This window comes from Thermobia domestica, chromosome 7 (genome assembly GCF_964235325.1).
Source record: "Thermobia domestica chromosome 7, izTheDome1.hap1.1, whole genome shotgun sequence".
Taxonomy (NCBI): Eukaryota; Metazoa; Arthropoda; class Insecta; order Zygentoma; family Lepismatidae; genus Thermobia; species Thermobia domestica.
In genome coordinates, this window is record NC_137460.1 from 265,835,174 (window position 1) to 265,856,757 (window position 21,584).

At 36.2% G+C, this 21,584-nt stretch overlaps 1 protein-coding gene across 2 annotated transcripts in view; it reads left to right on the plus strand.

Annotated features, from left to right (window-relative positions):
* Positions 1 to 19,964: 19,964 nt before the first annotated feature.
* LOC145690893 (uncharacterized) overlaps positions 19,965 to 21,584 on the plus strand; it is a 74,805-nt gene continuing 73,185 nt past the window's right edge. For both annotated transcript variants that reach the window (XM_081766304.1, XM_081766303.1), the window contains exon 1: positions 19,965 to 20,475. In XM_081766304.1, the coding sequence (XP_081622430.1) occupies positions 20,116 to 20,475 (360 nt within the window). In that variant the 5' untranslated portion in view covers positions 19,965 to 20,115. The remainder of the gene's footprint in view (positions 20,476 to 21,584) is intronic.

Genomic DNA, 21,584 nt, shown 5'->3' on the forward strand with positions numbered 1-21,584 from the left:
TATACACTGAAAAGTACAAAAATACGTCTTTACATGTTCATATATATATTTATTGCTTTGTTTATATCTATCTATCTATCTATCTATCTATCTATCTATCTATCTATCTATCTATATATATATATATATATATATATATATATATATATATATATATATATATATATATATATAATTTTAAATTCCAAACTTCGATATTTAATGAAAATCAGACGATAATTAAAATATCAGTGTATATAATAGTCAGCGTTCCAAGTTATTTGATTTGTCGACCGCGAATTCCCCGACTTTTCCGACATTTGCACAATTCCAGTACTTTTTTTTTTAATAGTTCTATTTTTCCGAGCGGAAGTTGATTATACAAGTACAGTTGTATATGTACATGTGTACTCGGCGTTAAAATGCCGTTACATCTAATTTAAAGTGGAAATATGAAACGTGTGGCTCGTCGCAAGACGAATAATTATTAAAAAAAACTGCTGTAGGAAAATAACGCTGTAAAAACGGTTTGAGAAATATAAATCCGTACTTCAAATTGCGAGAATTTCCCAGATCAGTGGGAACGCTGATTGAACTTTTTGTTGAGGACGAAACAGGGGCGTTGATATTTTTCTGCATACCTGAACTTTATTTACACATTTAAACGAGATAGAGGCTATAATAGGGTCTAAATATGTGAGTCCATTAGTGTAATAGGTGGTTAGGAAGAAATATAATGAAAAATCATACCACCTGATTTAATTAATTTAACGAACACGAGATATGCCTTAATGCCATTTTACACTAGATACATTACCACATTAATTACAAAAAGGGGCCGACCAGTGCTATTTGTCAGGTACCATCTCACCATTTGCCTGCTAGGACAGAGAAACTCTGGAAAACCCGGTTAGGATCGTCGGCCGTAGGAATCGAACTCATGATTTTCCGAATAGGAATTCAACAGAGGTAACTATCATGGTCTCTTTTTCTGTTTTCATGAACTTAAGGTGGTAATCAAATAAAGGTAGATCATTTTAACTGTAAACTCCAATCACCTGAAAAGCCTCACGCCAGCTAGCGTTGTACAAGGGTGAGAAGAGGCTAATGTAAACTAACACCAAATAGGTAGTTACTGATGCTTGCATGGTTGTGGACATAATTTATAACCAAATAGCGCTATTTGGGAGTAGCGATACTGTGTATAGCGCGCTCGTAACACGGGGGTACCTCCCCCAGCCTTTTTAAGGTTTGTTCTTTGGGTTTGCTCATTCCGTCATACAGCATTGATATGGTACAAATCATTGTTATTTTGTTGGTAGTAATGTCCACAATGCTAAAAAGGGTGATGAAGAGGGTGTGTGTTTGAGTACAAGGGCACATAAACGTTTTTGGCAATGTGACCTTGCACTCAAAACTTCACACATTATCTCCTTTTTTAACTGTGGACGTTGCTAGCAACGAAATAACGATAATTTGCACAATAGCCAACGCTGTCTTTTGCGGGCAAGGACACATTGCCGAAATTAGGTGTGCCCTTGTACTCATATATACACCCACTGCATGCCACCCTTTTTAGCACTATGCACATCACTAGCAATGAAATAACGATGATTTGCACCATAGCAGACGATGTGCGACAGGAGCTAATCTGACCTATTATCGCATTTTTTTTAAGATACCGTACTCAAAAAATCAAACCTGTTCCGAAATTACTTGGTACAATCGCGTTAACGGCGTATATCGTGTGCAGCTCACGGTAAAGTTTTACTGACACCATGTGTGTTTATTTTACTACTTCTGAAACAAACTCACATAAATTTAACGAACCCATGAGGATGGAGGACCAGCTAACACAACGCTTCCCACATTGCTCTACCCGTTTTTAAATTTACGTACACCTATTATGGGAAATCATATATCAATAGAATTACCTGCCGCTTTGTTTATGATCCTAGCGAGCACAACACGGGATTTTATGTACACCGAAAGTTTTAATTGCGTATTGAACTACAACCACTTATTATATATAAGTTAGGCATGCTACTGAACATATCTACAATGACATGAAATAATTATAAAATTGCATGAAAACTTACCAAAATCCAGCAAACGGAATCCACTGCTCGGCGCATTGTTCGTATATACAGTGGCGGATCCAAGGGGAGGGCTATAGGGGCTATAGCCCCCCTTGACGCCGAGGTATACACTGGATAAAATGGGCTTCAATCCTGCTTTACATTGGATAAAACGGCAAAATATGGTTTAGCCCCTCCCTTGATCATATTCTGGATCCGCCCCTGCGTATATACACTACGCTGGGCTGACGTCTGCCGGTTCGCCTGATGCACTCTGGGTAGGAATCACTCCTGCCTCCTACCGTCCACAGTATGAACTAGACGTGAAAATCTGGTAATTTCAACATGAAAAATATCATCTAAATTACGTAATTGTGTTTTCTTCTGTTTTAATATTTGTTTTACTTTCCATTAATATATATTATATATAAATAAAAAATACACCTAAAATCAACAATGGCCCACTGTTGCAAAAAGGTTGGTTGAATTCAACAATTATTTCAACGTAAAATGATGTTGGGCCAACACTGGGACTTGGTTGGTAGCAAATAGCGGCGTAAACAACACTGGACCAACGTTGCTTTTGTCACCAAAAATCAACGCAACCATATTTTAACGTTGGCCCAGCCATTTTGGTTACTTGGGCCGCTATTGGTATAAATATTCAGCAATGCTTTTCTATTGCAACTGATGGTGCATCTAATCTGTGCGGTAATAATAATTCTCTTTACACACACATAAAAAAGGAAAATCCAAATATAATATTAATAAAGTGCATCTGCCATTCTCTTCATTTATCGTGTTCACACGCATCAGAGGAATTACCTGGAAATATAGATTATTTGCTCAGAGAAACATATAACTGGTTTCACAGATCTGCTTTGCGTAATGATTCCTATATGGAACTATATAAATTGATAAACGATGGGGAGGAATCCTTGAAAATTCTTCCTCTTTCTTCTACACGGTGGCTAGCAAGAAGCAACTGTGTAAAGAGAATCCTACATCAGTGCGATGCTTTGCAGTTGCATTTTAATATAGTTTATTCTAACTGTGATAGATATTATGCTAGGGAGTTATCTGCTATGTATTCTGATGCCGGGAATAAAATATATTTAACATTCATGATGCCGGTACTAAGTGAGTTTGAGAAAATAAATTTACTATTCCAAAAGGATACCGCTGATATCTGCAGTGTGTTAGAAGATTTACGCAGCTTTGAGTCATCATTGTTGAGAAGAATTTTACGTCCTTCTTGCGCAATTGTTGACATTGAAAGTATTTTGAATAATGTTGATGAAAATGATTACTTTTCATACGAAAATGCTGATTTCGGTCATGAATTTTCCAATTTATTAGCAGAAAACTTAGCTTCAGGCAATATATCTTCAGAACAAGGGCGCTACATACAACAGCGTTGTTTCCAATTCTTAGAAAGGGCGTGTAAGGAACTATTAAATCGTATTCCCAGAAATATTGAAATTCTATTAAAGATTCGTAACCTTTCTCCTAAAATCTGTTTGTCTCACACGCGACCGCCATTTTCCGCTCTACCATTACAATTATTATCTAAGGGGTCTCAGGTTGGTGAGATAGAAAATCAGTGGTGTTCCCTGCTGACAATGGACTGTGATAATATTTTTCCTGATGGCGTACCAACAAATGGAGCAGATTTCTGGTGCAAAGGAATAACGATTAAAAATTCTGCTGGTGTTCTCGTTCTGAAAGAATTGTTTCAATTTGCACTGACTATGTACAGCTTACCAATTAGCAATGCAACAGTTGAAAGAGTGTTTTCGAAAGTAACTGCAACAAAAACAAAACTCCGAAACAGAATGGGGTTAAAACTTATTTCTACGATTCTCCGAGTTAAAATGATGTTTGAAGACAGAAATATATGCTGTTTTAACTTTACACCATCAACAAAAATGTTCAGGTTTAATTCATCAATCTATAACAACCAGCCGAAAACGAAGATGAGGAGACTACCGACATTTTCTCTGCTATACAATTTTAAATATGTGGTGAGTAATAAATGATTTTGTATTTATTATATTATTAATTAATTTTACGATATGTAAAATAGTAAAATATTGCTGGGTTAGACAGAAAAAGAATATAGATTAAGTTTATTACTAAGCATTCAGTAGTATGTGATCTTTATGCGAGTGAACTCTTTGCTGATAATTAGTATTAAATTTTATGCTTATCTTATCTATCCTATTCCAACCTAACTTAACCATAAAGCCAACTTACCTCCCTAGTCTAACCAGACCCAACCATACAAAATGTAATCTAACCTACCCTAAATAAGAATGAAATGATAAATATAAATTTACGTAAAATAACCTGCATAATAAAAAACAAAAGCTGTAGTCGCTACATCCCTAAGTTAAAAAATAATGAGTCGCCCCGCGCTGAAAAATGACTCATTTTGTCAAGAGAGAGAAAAAATTACTGCGTGTCCCCCATATATATATATATATATATATATATATATATATATACACGTGTGTGTGTGTGTGTGTGTGTGTGTGAAAGCACATACTTACAATATAATTTATTTTTATGTTTGGGCTACAAGTAGTTCAAATCCGCTACTTTGAAGCACAGCTACGCTACTTTTTAATCTTCATATCTGGCAACACTTCCAACCTTATTAATTCTAGTAACCTAGAATCAGTGATGCCAGATTGTGGGAAATTTCCCGTAAAATGGGAAATTCTGAGCACTGGCGGGAATGCGGGAATTTTTCTTTAAAATAGGCTGGAAACGGGAAATGGAGACATTCTCAACCTTTTTAAGTACACTATGGACGAACAAATATTCCATCATATATTGTATCAAATATTTCATCAAAGTGGAATTTGAACATTTATGATACCAAGTTGTATGCAACTTTTAGGTTGGTAACAACATTTGACACAACTGCTCTAAATTAGAACTTGTTCTATTTCTATCCAACATTATATCAAAGAAATCAAACGAAAATCGCTATGCGGTGGCACTAAAATTGAGTATGTGAACACGGAAAGCAATTGACATTATTTTGATGCATACTAGCAGTAATCTGTTTGGGCTAAGTACCACAGGCGACTTCCCAAAATTGGCGTAGATTGAGAATATTCCGTGACTTTTTTTTTTAAAAAAAAAAGCAAACATTTTTTTCACTTTTCTTTATTTAAAAGATTTCTTAAGACGTTCTGGCATGTTATTACTTTGGCGCATGCTCAGATTATTGCGAACAGATTGACAATATGCCTGTATATGATGTGTATGGAACGATCATGTGCTATCTTGTTATATGTAGTTATTTCTTCACGAAATTAATTCGTAATGCCTTAAAAATTGTTTCTCATTGTAGGAGTTGCATTCATGAGTACAGATTCACTTTACGAGGACTTTCTTTAAGGGTCTTCACTTCAGCGAAATTAAACTACCGCTAATTTTAGTTTTTCTATAATATCTTCAAAACTAATAAAAATATTCGAAAAGCAGAAACGTAGTGAACAAGACAATACAATTGTGCATATGATACTTCTACTACAATTCCCTATCTGTTTTTGGTATGCCGCTATTTACATAACCCACAAAAACTGTTAAATCTATCTACAGTTGCAAATCGAAAGCAGATAGATGAGTTGTGATAACGGTATCACACACAAAATCGTATTGTTTAGTTTACTACGTTTCTACTTTTCGGATATTTTTATTTATTTTGAGGATATTACAGAAAAACTCTAAAATTAGCGGTAGTTTAATTACGCAGTAGTGAAGACCTCTAAGGTGTAGCTACGCATCGAACGAATATCATTTAAAAAGAGACTGCAGGATGTAGTGCCCTTAGTAATTGTGTTATTTTATAATGGTAATATTTTTAAGTAGTATTGTTAATTCTCTTTTGTAAGATCTGGCAACATTGATACTTCCGCTTCTGTGGAGGGAAGACGAGCGGGTGACTTCCGCTGTACTACGAAGAAAGAGATTGTGTACCGCATGGCTTCTTGATATCTGTAAAAATGAAGCCTAAAATTATAGTTAATCCAGGCCTCTCGTAGCCATCCTCCTTTTATTAGTAATCAACAGTTTTGACAGAGCAATATTGAGTGTAAGTGAAGCTTTACGGTTACCTTTTCATCATAATTTTGGTGTGCAATTTCCAAGAGGAATTTATAAAGAAGAGCAAGTGGTCTCCCACGTGTTTTGTTGCAGCTACAAGTTTTGTCTGTCAGTGTGTGCCTCTCCATTAATTATATTTCAAGTTTCTGTATTCGTCCTAGTGACATTCACCATTTAATACGATAATGGCAATTTTCGTGAAGTTTTTCTTAGTTGTGATAAAGTATGAAATCATAATGAAGCACTAAAAACTTCTGTGGGAACCCGCCCCATGCACGCTCTGTTCGGTATCATATCAGTGAAGGAAACAATGTATTCAACCTCTAGCACAGTATCATCAAGAGTCCAGATCTTTACAAGGATTGTAATGAATCAGCAATGTACCTTCCCAGGAAGTCAGTAGCGTAGCCAGGATGTGTGTTTGGGGGGGGCCAAGTGCTGTTATAGGTACATATAGAAAAATTACAAACAAAAAGATATATAAACATAAAAATATATAAAAAATTACAAACATCAAAGTACCAAAGTACATTGTCGGACCTCTTTGGGGGGGGCCCGGCCCCTCCGGGCCCCCCCCTTCCCTACGCCACTGCAGGAAGTAGCTTGGTTTTCACGTACAAACGACTTAAATGCTGATTCCCATTTATATATTTGTTACAACCCTACTTCCTTGAACTTAAACATGTACTACAACAAAAGGTGGCTTCTTTACATTCTTGTGTACTTGTTACTGTACCAAATATTGGATTCTATAGCTACTTATGGCATTTTAGTAGCAAGTAGCATGTTTATTCCAAACTAATATCCTTTCATATGTGTGGTTGTGAACCAGTGCAGTTTCTTAAGTGAGCAGTATTAGTCTATTAACAAGTAGCTTGTAGAGTGGTGCAGGATTTATGCCAAACGCATATTCAGTTGGAATAATTTAGAGGCATTTTAGTGGCCCATAGCCCAGGTGAATGAGCAGCATGAAGAATCCACCCGTTATTTTCGCCGCCGCTCACTCAGTGTTTAGTCGAGCGACAATGCAGTTCTGGGACATGTTATTTTACACCACAATACATTTCTCTGGAGTTTTTCATACTTTTTTCCATTATTAAGGACTTACGTTGGAGCCCCCTTTGGTTTAGCTCCGCCAGCCTTGGCTCAGGATCAACTGGTAGTGAGATGAGATGCTGTTGTGTTAGTGTTTCTTATATGAAGATGGGCAGTTTAAAGGTGTTTTCCTGATAAAGGTTGCCTTCGTAGCAACCACATTCGTCATTTTTGATGAGTATGTTGTTTTAGTTATGTTCAATTATGTTTGAGCATGTTTGTGCGTATTAAAGCTCATCTTTGATATAGCCTGTTAATTTATCAGGCCTAGTTAAGCTCTTCGAAAGCTTACTTTTTCTAATCCCTCTTTAGTGTTTATAATGTTCAGTGCTCTCTGAGTTGAGTGAAAGTGGCATATTAGCCAGTGCTTTCTCATAATAATAGTGAATCCTCCAGCTATCTCTCCAAGCTCATTTCAATGGTGTTCTTTGAAGAACTGTGTTTACAAGTGTGGTGCACTACTTAATTATCTTGTTTTTATGTTGCGTCATAGCTGCAGTAAGCTGTATCAGCTACTATTTGTCAGTGCTACTTCACGAATAGCTGTTTTGTGTTCTCACCGGTGCTAGTTGTCCCTTATAATCTCCATATAATGTTGGCCACTCGCATTTTAGTGCAGTTGTGTTGTTTACACAAAAGTGTCTTTATCTTATCTTATCTTATTGAGCATCAATCCTGAATACTTGCATCATTCATTAGTAAGTATGCTTTGTGCATATTCTCAGGTAAGAATCACAATATTGAATAAATAAGCTTAACGCTACATGTGTTCATGGCAGCTTCACTCTCACCGGGGTGGAGCATAATGTTGCCAGTTCAATCAAGAAAAGGGCACAGAATGCCCATATGTGGAATGTAAATCTCATAGTAACAGGTAATCAGTCTCAATGGGTTATTAGATGAATGCGTATAATTTTATTGCATACTTTTTCTTAGTGGTAACAATTTTAATACTGAGTTTTTATGTTTGAATAGTGCACATGTAGGCGCGCACCCGATGGTGGGTATGCGCTGGCTAGTACTTTATAGCTATGTTATTATCCTTGAAGTCTAGCTGCAGTGCACAACAATTAACAATTATGATACGATATTATCTTTTGCATAATAAATTTAAACTATTATATTCATCATCTTCAGAAGTGACAATTCTTCTGGAATTTGGTAAGAATCTAACTTGCATATTATTATGAAGTGTGTTAATGTTTCAATCATTATACAAGGGAGGTGAAGATGGTTGTCCCTCCTCAATTGTTTATAGCTGCAGGAATTTTGATGTAATCATGCATCAGTAGCTGAATATTTTCACGCATGACTTTTCTTATTGTTTTTATAAATATATGAATATAGGTTCTCGTGCATGATAGTATATGTACCTGTTATAAAGTACCTGGTCTATATCGAGCTTCCATGGCCCTAATACTAATTTTTGATCAAATAATAAATAATCTTTTCCATTTTAAGTGTTGTTGTTCAAGTGCAAGTCCCTAGTAGCTAGATAAGTTTAATTTAAGGTTAGCTATTTCTAAATTATGGTATACGCAGGAGCAAGAAGAGGAAGGGGGGTTTGTCCATGCCTTCTCGTAGAGCTGGTGTGCGCAAGCCTCGTGTTGTCGGACGTTGTCTGTGCGCCCTATACTTCATTGCCATTTCATTTTTCACAGACTGGCGACCCCTTGATACTTGGTTTTCTGGATTTTCTTTAGTCTGCGTTCTAAGTACGTTAGACGCCTTCCGCTCTGTAGCACTCAGAAGTTCCGGGCCATCCTCTGGGACGCTACAGGGTGTGTACGTTTTTGGCGACCTTCACCCAGGATTTCAGCTGAAATCTTCTGATCCCTTTCTCATACCATTGCTCTGGCTCCCCTTAGCTAGGTTCTTTGCTGGATCGTTCTTTTTCATTGGTATTGACTATTTCGGTTCTTGTTAGTCATAACTTACGTTAAGGTGCCTGGAAGTCTTGATTCTTTTCTTGTGTTTATGAGTCAATTATCACGTGTTATTAGTTGGTTTATTTAGTTGTGTTGGCCATGGAAAGCAGGTATACATTCTCTACGTCAGCGCGTCATACTTTATAGTTAAATGTTCTTTGAAATTCTTTTGAATATTATTTCTGGTTTGATGTAGTAATGTGGTTCCTATAAAAAAAAAAAGCAAGACTATTAAATCGCTGTTGAGCGGAACAGGAGTGCAAGGGTTACGGGTTCCCCATCTTCATGAATTGGTGTTCATATATATATATATATATATATATATATATATATATATATATATATATATATATATATATATATATATATAACAGTATTGTGTAGTGCTAATATAGTGAACTTTATTTCTTTCTTTTATTGTGTTGAACTATTAGTGTCACAATGAACAAGAATAAAAAGAAAACGCGACAATGTGGCCATGCCGGCACATTGTTAGAGTGTACCTCCTGTAACACTTGGCAGTGTAGACATTGCACCGAGTTAACAGAAGAGGAATTTAGTGAGAGAAGTAAACCTGAAGTCCTCTGGGATTGTAATAAATGTGTAGCACAACCCAGTAGGTCAATAAATGATTCCACTGAGAATGGAGATTCAAATGTTATAGTCGTAGTTACTAGGAATCAGGATGATACCATTAGTGAAAAAGGTAGTGATACCTTCAACTTTGCTGAATTGATGTCTCAGCTTTCTAGTCAAATAGACTCAATAAAGGTGGCCGTAACTGAAGAAGTCTCAGTGATGAAAGCCACCGTGACTGAAGAAGTCTCGCAGGTAAAAACAGTGGTCATTGGTGAAATGTCTGAGGTGGTAAATAAAGAGGTTTCCCAAGTAAAGATAGCTATAAATAAAGAAGTGTCTAGTTTAAAAGAAACTGTTGATAGTCATCTCAAGGAACAGGATGACAGAATTACTTCTCTAAGTAATCGTTTGGAGAATAATACTGTAGAACTTACCCATCAAATTGAAGTTGTTAATGAAAATCTAGCCTCTCAAGAAGAAGCATTACTAAATGTCTTGAAGGACAATAGTGTTAGTAAGCGTCAATTAGATAGTTTGGCTAATCAGATGCAGGAAATTCAGCGTAATACTAATTCATGTCTTAATATGAGGGAAGACCTTGAGGTGTGGAAACAGAAATTGGATAGTTTATTTGAACAAGGTGAAGATGAAGAAGAAGAAAGTGGTGAACAGACTGGTTCAGTTATAAATGTGGAACCTAGGCATTTTGAAGATGTGGACCGTTTTTTGGGAATTTCTCATACTAGAAGTAACTCCTATGACACCATTCCGAAGGTCCCGGTGGTTGTTTCCACTCCAGTAATGGGAACCACTTCATTTGTTACTACATCTTGTTTTCCATCCTCTTGTTTTGATGTCGTTACTGATACGTACAGGATTAATGGTGGTAATAATACTTACACTTCATTCACTCATGCTCCAAGCCACGCTTGTTGTACTCATTCATGTTTTTCGCAGAATAGAGGTCAGTTAGACAGTGGGGATAGGAACTTCTCTGGAGTTAGCAGTCGCATTTCTATAAATCCTGTAGTCTCCTCGTGCACAGTAGGTGTGAATAATGTTCCTGGAGTGTCACTTGCTAATGCGAATAACGTTAATCCTGGTTGTTGTGGAATGTTGAGAGAGAACATACCCAGTTCCTCTCTAAGGGCTGATAATTGTCCCATATTGGCTGTTTCCGATTCGTCCATAATTGTCAAAGGTCATTAAAATTATCCGACCTTAGTCACTTTCCCGAATTTACAGGAAATGTGTTAGAAATTTCGCCTTTAGATTTCCTTCAGCAATTAGAGCAAAACTTTAAGTTAGCCAATCTGTCCCCCGAGTACCAGATATTGGTTGCAGTTAGGTCTATGAAAGAGTCAGCTGCTTGCTGGATTTCTCAGGTTAAAGATCAAATCTTTTCATACGATGATTTCAAACGTTTGTTTCTTGCACAGTACCTTAATCCTAAGGTGTGTAGGGCCCAGTTGCGATATCTACTGTCCACAAAGTACAATCCTAACTTTCACGGTAAGGCTTCAGATTTCGTGTGGAAGCTGTCCAAAGGTATTAGAATGCTTAAAGGGAATATTCCTCAAGAAGAGTTGGTAGACTACCTTATTGATACCTTACCTCAGGAATATCAGTTTACTCTGAGTCAAGTGGATATTTCCTCTGTGTCAGAACTAGCTGCACGGTTAATGAGACTTGAAATTCCTGACAAGTCCAAGTTATTGAATTGTCCATTGATTTCACTAGAATCTGTAGGTACCAAGCGTAAGGTTGGATTAGACTCAGATAATTATCCTAGCAAAAATAAGAAACGTAATTTTCATTTTGACGTAAACTTGGCTACAGTCGTAGACAAGGAACCGGTTGATGATCAGGTTAGTTCAGTTCAAGTTAATGATAAGCAAGGCAAGGCGCAAACCAAGGACAAATGGGTTCAAACTAGTTACCCTAGTGTTAAAGATTATATTGATAATAAGCAACCTAATGCCAATTACAATAGTAATAAGAAAAAGTTTTGGTTTAACAAACGAAGCAATAATAGTAATTTTAGGCCAAATACCAATAATTTTGCTAATAATAATAACAATCGCCCTAGGGGTAGGCCAAATAATGGTAATGTAAGACGAGCAAATGTAAGAAATCAGAATCAAAACAATGTTCACTCTGACCACACTGATAGCTCTGTGGCTCAATGTTTAGCTAATTCATGTGATCAATTTGAATCCAGAGTAGCACCTTGTACTTGTACTCATTGTCCTAACCTTAGAAGCAGCTTTACTGAGGTTGGTGCAACCACTTCCATCTCTTCAGAGCCTTATGCTCAATGCAGCACTGCGTTAAACCAGTGAGGCAGGCTCCCGAATGGTCGCCTGGAGTCCGCCAAACTGAAACTCAGCGGCCAGAAGGTAATTTTTCCAATAGATGTAATGGCACTTGGTATACCCAAAAGCCCATGAATGTGTTTTTCATTTTGAAAGAGAGTGAATCTTTAGATAATGATGATGTTGGTTCTTTTATCAAATCCCCATTCTTATCAGGTAAAATAGCCGGTATCTTTCTTTCATGTATAATAGATAGTGGTTGCGAAGCTAATTTATTAAACTTTGGTGTTTGGAAAAGAATTGTAGAAACGTTGACTAATGCTAAGTTATCTCTGGCTAGAAATGTAACATTGCAATCTTTTGTAGGTGATGAAAAGTATAATGTCAAAGGACAGAAAATACTGTATTTAGAATTTTCAGATCATGTTTTAGAAATTCCTTTCTTTATTGTAGAAGGAATGAAGTCGGACGTCTTGTTAGGTACTCCTTTCCTAACCAAATATAATTGTGTAGTTGATTTTTCAAAGCAAATCTTAACGTTGGATGATTTGGATGGTAAACCTGTTAAATTAAATTTAAATTCTCTCTGGGTTAGTTCGGTAGAATCTGAACCTCTGATACAGGAGTTAGTAAAGAGGAAGACTACTTAGTATCTGAAAGTGAAATTCGAAATACAATTTTCCAAAGAACAGATTTAACATCTGAAGTTAAGAGTAACTTAGTGAAACTACTTCTTCGCTATAGATCATTGTTTTCTGAACGCCCTAGGCCTGTTAAGGTTAAGCCTTTAAAGATAGAATTAACAGACAACGAACCTGTTGTATGTAAACCGTACCCCATACCATATGCTATGCGGGAACCTTTCAGAAAGCTCATTCAAAAATGGCTTGAGTGGGGAGTGATCGAAGAAAGGTTATCTCAATCCAATTCATTGTGTTTATAAAGCTGACAAACAATCAGTAAGACCCACCTTAGATTTAAGACATCTAAATACTAAAGTGGTATCTTTTAATGTTAAGGTAGAGCCAATTCAAGACATATTAGCACGTCTCAAAGGTTCAGTAGTTTTCTCTTCTTTTGATTGCCGAGACGGTTATTACTGTTTGCCTTTAGAGGAAGATTCATATGAAAAAACAGCATTTTTATTCAAAGGTAGGCAATATTGTTTCAAATATTTAGTCATGGGACTTAAATCTGCCACTAGTCTATTTCAATTTGTAATGAATAGCATTTTCGATTTAAGCACTAAGCATTTTGTTTCTTGTTATCTAGATGACTTGCTTTGTTTCTCCGATTCTATCAGTAAGCATTTTGAGCATTTGGAATTCGTGTTGTATATCTTGAATAACTTAAACTTTTCCTTAAATTTTCAGAAATGTAAGTTCATGTTTTCCGAATTGTTGTTCTTAGGTCACATTGTATCAGGTAAAGAAGTTAAAGTCAATCCTAAACTTAATGAAACCATACAGAGATTTCCAATTCCCAAGAATCGTAAGCAATTGAGACAATTTTTAGGTCTAGCAAATTGGAGAAGGAAATTTATTCACAATTACGCAGACCTCACCGAAAGCTTGGTAACTTTATTGCGTAAGGGCGTAAAGTTTCACTTTGGTCCTTAACAGATGCATTCATTTGAGCTGTTAAAGAAAGCGTTGGTTTCTCCGCCAGCTTTAGTGCTCCCAGACATGAATAAGGCATTTCATTTGTTCTCAGATTCCTCCATAATTGCCATTGGAGGCTATATAGGGCAGTATGAAGGAGATGATTTTCAGGTTATCTCGTATGCCAGTAGGCGCATTAAACCTACGGAAAGATCTCTGTCCATCTTTCAAACTGAACTATTAGCAGTAGTGTTTTTATGCGAGCGTTTTGCTGATTACATTCTAGGAAAAGAGGTAATTGTTCACACAGATAACAAAGCTATTACTCATCTGAAAACTATTAGAAATTTGGATGTTAGAACAACCAGACTATTATTAAAGTTGCAAGATTTTAACCTTAAGTTTGAATATCTCTCCTCAGCAGAGAACCGTATTGCAGACATTATTTCACGCAATCCTCCTGACGATGAGAATACGATTAATTCTACTTTCATGGTAAACGCTGTATTTGGAAATTTAAGTCAATCTTCTTTTGTTAAGCTGTTATTGGAAGAACAAACCTCTGATGAGTTTGTAGCTAGATGTTCTGCTAAACTGGAAAAGGGTAATCCTAACTTTTGTAAGCATTTAGATTTAGTGTATATTAAGCAAGATGATACTTGGAAATTAATAATTCCTAAGAGTCTAGTAAACATTGTTATAGATGAAATTCACAAGGAAGCTCATTTCGGCTCACGCAAATGTTATCTACATTGTAAAAAGTTATTTCACTGGCCGAACATGAAACGAGATATAGCTAGGTTCATTAATGATTGTGAAACTTGTGCTAGAACTAAAAGTAAATCTCAAACCTTTGTACATCAAATTTGCCATGTGGATGCTGACAGCCCACATGCCAAGCTGAGTGTGGACCTTGTTGGCAGGTTACCAAAAAGTAATGGTTATTATTATATATTATCTATCTTAGATATTTACAGTAAATTTCTTGTATTATACCCTGTTAGGAATGCTAGCACCAAGGAAATCACTTCTATAATCTCTAGGAGATACTTTTATCATTTTCCAATTCCTCAGGAAATTATAACTGACAGAGGCGCCCAGTTCCTCTCGTCCCTCTGGCGACGTTTTTGTCGCAGGAATGGTATACATCACTTACTTTTGAGTCCGTACAACCCCAAAGCTAATCCGGTGGAACGTTATCATTCAGAGATATCTAGGTTACTAAGGGTATTTATAAGTCATGATCACACTCAATGGAGTCAACACTTATCGGAGGTGCAAACGCTGTTGAACAACTCTGTGTCACTTACCACAGGGTACGCACCTTCAGAACTTTTTTTAAATCATTCAGCTTTGGAAAATTTTAAAAAGGAGTTAAATTGGCCTCCTGAATTTGGTAATGTAGACCATGCCTTTCGGCATCAACACGTGTTATTGAATACTAAGAGAAGTCATAAGAAGAATGAAACCAAGGTAAAACAAACAGGCACTGAGATTAAAATCGGTGACCTCGTATTTGTTAAAAATCGTAAACATAGCTCATTGTTAGATAAAACCATCAGTAAGTTTTTTGTTAAATATCTTGGACCTTTTTTGGTAATTGTTGTGGAGAGCAATACCGTAGATTTAGTAAATTTAAATAATGAATGGGATGGCACTCAAAACTTAGATAATGTAAAATTATTTAACTGTTCTTTACAGAAAAGACAGGAATTGCTGGTAAACACTTACCTGTAAAAAAAAAAAAACTTTGACAGCAAAGTTTCTTTTTTTTTATTCAACTAGGGCGAGGATGTAGTGCCCTTAGTAATTGTGTTATTTTATAATGGTAATATTTTTAAGTAGTATTGTTAATTCTCTTTTGTAAGATCTGGCAACATTGATACTTCCGCTTCCGTGGAGGGAAGACGAGCGGGTGACTTCCGCTGTACTACGAAGAAAGAGATTGTGTACCGCATGGCTTCTTGATATCTGTAAAAATGAAGCCTAAAATTATTGTTAATCCAGGCCTCTCGTAGCCATCCTCCTTTTGTTAGTAATCAACAGTTTTGACAGAGCAATATTGAGTGTAAGTGAAGCTTTACGGTTACCTTTTCATCATAATTTTGGTGTGCAATTTCCAAGAGGAATTTATAAAGAAGAGCAAGTGGTCTCCCACGTGTTTTGTTGCAGCTACAAGTTTTGTCTGTCAGTGTGTGCCTCTCCATCAATTATATTTCAAGTTTCTGTATTCGTCCTAGTGACATTCACCATTTAATACGATAATGGCAATTTTCGTGAAGTTTTTCTTAGTTGTGATAAAGTATGAAATCATAATGAAGCACTAAAAACTTCTGTGGGAACCCGCCCCATGCACGCTCTGTCCGGTATCATATCAGTGAAGGAAGCAATGTATTCAACCTCTAGCACAGTATCATCAAGAGTCCAGATCTTTACAAGGATTGTAATGAATCAGCAATGTACCTTCCCAGGAAGTAGCTTGGTTTTCACGTACAAACGACTTAAATGCTGATTCCCATTTATATATTTGTTACAACCCTACTTCCTTGAACTTAAACATGTACTACAACAAAAGGTGGCTTCTTTACATTCTTGTGTACTTGTTACTGTACCAAATATTGGATTCTATAGCTACTTATGGCATTTTAGTAGCAAGTAGCATGTTTATTCCAAACTAATATCCTTTCATATGTGTGGTTGTGAACCAGTGCAGTTTCTTAAGTGAGCAGTATTAGTCTATTAACAAGTAGCTTGTAGAGTGGTGCAGGATTTATGCCAAACGCATATTCAGTTGGAATAATTTAGAGGCATTTTAGTGGCCCATAGCCCAGGTGAATGAGCAGCATGAAGAATCCACCCGTTATTTTCGCCGCCGCTCGCTCAGTGTTTTGTCGAGCGACAATGCAGTTCTGGGACATGTTATTTTACACCACAATACATTTCTCTGGAGTTTTTCATACTTTTTTCCATTATTAAGGAGTTACCTTGGAGCCCCCTTTGGTTTAGCTCCGCCCAGCCTTGGCTCAGGATCAACTGGTAGTGAGATGAGATGCTGTTGTGTTAGTGTTTCTTATATGAAGATGGGCAGTTTAAAGGTGTTTTCCTGATAAAGGTTGCCTTCGTAGCAACCACATTCGTCATTTTTGATGAGTATGTTGTTTTAGTTATGTTCAATTATGTTTGAGCATGTTTGTGCGTATTAAAGCTCATCTTTGATATAGCCTGTTAATTTATCAGGCCTAGTTAAGCTCTTCGAAAGCTTACTTTTTCTAATCCCTCTTTAGTGTTTATAATGTTCAGTGCTCTCTGAGTTGAGTGAAAGTGGCATATTAGCCAGTGCTTTCTCATAATAATAGTGAATCCTCCAGCTATCTCTCCAAGCTCATTTCAATGGTGTTCTTTGAAGAACTGTGTTTACAAGTGTGGTGCACTACTTAATTATCTTGTTTTTATGTTGCGTCATAGCTGCAGTAAGCTGTATCAGCTACTATTTGTCAGTGCTACTTCACGAATAGCTGTTTTGTGTTCTCACCGGTGCTAGTTGTCCCTTATAATCTCCATATAATGTTGGCCACTCGCATTTTAGTGCAGTTGTGTTGTTTACACAAAAGTGTCTTTATCTTATCTTATCTTATTGAGCATCAATCCTGAATACTTGCATCATTCATTAGTAAGTATGCTTTGTGCATATTCTCAGGTAAGAATCACAATATTGAATATATAAGCTTAACGCTACATGTGTTCATGGCAGCTTCACTCTCACCGGGGTGGAGCATAATGTTGCCAGTTCAATCAAGAAAAGGGCACAGAATGCCCATATGTGGAATGTAAATCTCATAGTAACAGGTAATCAGTCTCAATGGGTTATTAGATGAATGCGTATAATTTTATTGCATACTTTTTCTTAGTGGTAACAATTTTAATACTGAGTTTTTATGTTTGAATAGTGCACATGTAGGCGCGCACCCGATGGTGGGTATGCGCTGGCTAGTATTTTATAGCTATGTTATTATCCTTGAAGTCTAGCTGCAGTGCACAACAATTAACAATTATGATACGATATTATCTTTTGCATAATAAATTTAAACTATTATTTTCATCATCTTCAGAAGTGACAATTCTTCTGGAATTTGGTAAGAATCTAACTTGCATATTATTATGAAGTGTGTTAATGTTTCAATCATTATACAAGGGAGGTGAAGATGGTTGTCCCTCCTCAATTGTTTATAGCTGCAGGAATTTTGATGTAATCATGCATCAGTAGCTGAATATTTTCACGCATGACTTTTCTTATTGTTTTTATAAATATATGAATATAGGTTCTCGTGCATGATAGTATATGTACCTGTTATAAAGTACCTGGTCTATATCGAGCTTCCATGGCCCTAATACTAATTTTTGATCAAATAATAAATAATCTTTTCCATTTTAAGTGTTGTTGTTCAAGTGCAAGTCCCTAGTAGCTAGATAAGTTTAATTTAAGGTTAGCTATTTCTAAATTATGGTATACGCAGGAGCAAGAAGAGGAAGGGGGGTTTGTTCATGCCTTCTCGTAGAGCTGGTGTGCGCAAGCGTCGTGTTGTCGGACGTTGTCTGTGCGCCCTATACTTCATTGCCATTTCATTTTTCACAGACTGGCGACCCCTTGATACTTAGTTTTCTGGATTTTCTTTAGTCTGCGTTCTAAGTACGTTAGACGCCTTCCGCTCTGTAGCACTCAGAAGTTCCGGGCCATCCTCTGGGACGCTACAAGGAAAAGCATCTTACAGTAGGTGGCCATTAAAAGCGAGGATGATATTTAACCGATTCAGAGCAGGAGCACAGCATGGGACCCACAAGTTTGCACAGGGTTTTGTTCGCAAGAGGCAGAGGCATCAATAGCTGAAGGTGAGAGCCAAAATGAGGGTAGCGAAAAACACTTGATGTTGCACAAAATCAAAATAGGTTAGAGTGCGTAATATTTTCTCATTTCTAAATATAAATTAAAAGTTTCCTACACTGAAAAATTCCTCGGGAATTTAATATCCTACAGAACCCTCGTTAATATGTACTCTCTCATTTTAACTGTAAAACCTAACATTTGGTAACTGTTTAGTAATGGGGGGCCAACGCTATCAAAGACTGAAAACAATGTGCCCTGCGAGACTCTAACCCGCCTTTACTCGCTAACGCTCGCTCGGCAATACTGTGTGAATTAAATCTTATTAAGCTAATCTAACCGAATGTTAATAGAGAATCGCAAAAAAGTCAATTAAAAACCTGGGCTCCCCAAAGCTAAACAATAGCCAAACATTCTTATGACGGACTATTTATTCTTAATCAGTGCCCCAAACTTACAAAAGTTACAAGAAAATTAACTGAATTAGAAGAAATTTAAGCATCGGACTAATAAATAGAATGTAGATTCATACGTATTTACTCAACAAGAAAGGAACCATGAAAATAAGATTTATTTGGGAATAGCAATAAAGGAGGGAAATGAGACAGAAGTAACTGTGAATAATCATTCCATTCATTTCTAGAACCTTATTCATTATAGTTACACCAGCAAGTTCCACCATAAAACTGAGTACACTACATATACGTTCATGTGACCTAACAACTGAATCAAGAAATATAAACAACTGAGCAATGATATTCACCTTTATATTTAATCGTTTATAATGGGTGCGAAAGTTTTATCCATCTTATTTGACCAAATTATCGTCAAAGAAAAGTTTGATACAATATTTGATGGAAAAGTTTGACGATGTATAATGGGTTTTAGGTGTAAGACCCGTAACACTGAGCTCTTTTGTGATACAAATGAACCTCAAAAATACAAAAAGACTTGAAAAATCAAGTTAATGTAAAGCAATTCCAAAATACCCTGCTTTTCGCTGCTTTTTTGGTGACGGAACAGGCAATGTGCTGCAACACAAAAATCGTTAGGCCAAAACAACTGAATTAATTCTGGCTTTCCTGAACATAGCATTCTCTTCCAAGCCATAAAGAACGACATAGTGTTCGTTACACAAAATTGTACACAGTATTTTTTTAAAAATTGTTTTTTACCTTATCATGCATAACTATAAATAATACCTTTTTATACTACGAGAATGAATTCCATTGTACATCATAGTCCGTCTAAAGCGGTATTTTTTAAAATTGTTTACTACTAGATAAATACTATATCTATTTAGGTTAGCGGGAAATTTTGCATCACATCGGGAAATTTTGTGGCTTTGGACGGGAATTTTGCTGTTAAAAGACTGGCATCACTGCCTAGAATCACTCTACGAAAGAAATACGCAACCGCAGAAGAAGGTTGGACAAATAAAGTTACTTTTCTGAAAGTTCTCGTAAATCATTCCATTAACTGGCAAAAAATATAAGGGAAGTATAAGACCAGTGTTAAATTCTTATTATATTTCAATTCACAATGGCTGGTGAGGCGTCTGTTAAGTTGGAATTGATGTGTAAAGAAGAAATTGTTTATTACTTACCTCAGGAAGATCCACTCGAAGGGAAAGGTTGGACAAACGCACTGATGACTGACAACAAAGAGTTAATATTATCTACAACGGAAGGAGAGCAAACAATGGACAAGGATACAGCTATGTGTTCTTTGGATGTGAAACTAAACGTTGATAAGGTGAAATCAGAATTAACAGTAGAAGATGATCCTGCATTTGAAAGTAATATAGAAACGCTACGAAAAATAGTGGTTCAGGAGACTTGCGCGTCGTACTCTAATGACTCCCAACAACTAACCACAAAAAATTTAAATTCGGCCAGAAAGGTAATGTTCATTTTTTCATATACTAATTGGCTCAGATTGATAATACGGTTACATGGGTTCGGAAAATTGTTGGTTAAAAGAAATGCTTCACAAAAAAGTATTTATATATGGGAAATATATCGAACGTAAGTTAGTAATCTACAATTTGGGAATGGCGTGGCACACATACACTAGCTGTATACCAAATAATAACAAGGAATCGATGTTTTGTCAAGATATAAAGGAATATTTTTTTTTAAGATATAAACTACAGCTCAAACAAGTCTTATGTAGTTTATATCTTAAAAAAATGATTCTTTTGTTATTGATTACACATTAGTCACTAATTATTGCACATGTTTAAAATATAGGTACTCGACGATATTGTTTTATTTATATAGAGACTTGTAAAATAAATCGCGAGAATAATATTCATTCTAAAATTTTCCAAATTAAACGTGGAATGTATTATACTGGAACAAAAACTATAGGCGTTTGTAATTTTACTCAGAATTTAGCTCAAAGGAGTCTAGCCTCATTCCTCCGGAGGGCTTAGAAAGACATTGACAAAATACAAAATCAAGAATAATGAGCCAACAATGGATGTTCATTAATTGTAGAGGTCCTTACACAAATCCATTTTCGCTGGACTAATTTCTTTCAAGGAAGTCTACTTTTTTAAATTCCCAGGAATCATTTCTATGGTATGGACCTCCATTTCTCAATATAGGATCACTTTAGGGGCTTAGTAAACCTACATGAATATGAATCGATGTACAAGCAACTGTAACGAGCATGCGCTAGATGGCCAGTAAAAAGAAGATTGCTGTGCAGATAAGGGCATTACGCAGAATGTTGGTAAACGAGGATAGCGCAAAATAATTTATATAGGATAAACTTACATGTCTTGCGTGTCGAATGTGTACTTGAACGTTCCTAAGTATTTTATAGATAACACTCTGAAATGCTTTCTTTGCTTGCATATTTGTGTTCCGAAGTACCACAATACATTAAGGACGTAATTTCTTAATTATATGGATTCCTTCATTCCCAAACATTTTTCTAGTTCCGTGTCATGATTTGGCATATTCAATTTTTATGCTCCATTTCGTTTACAGTGGTTACTAGAT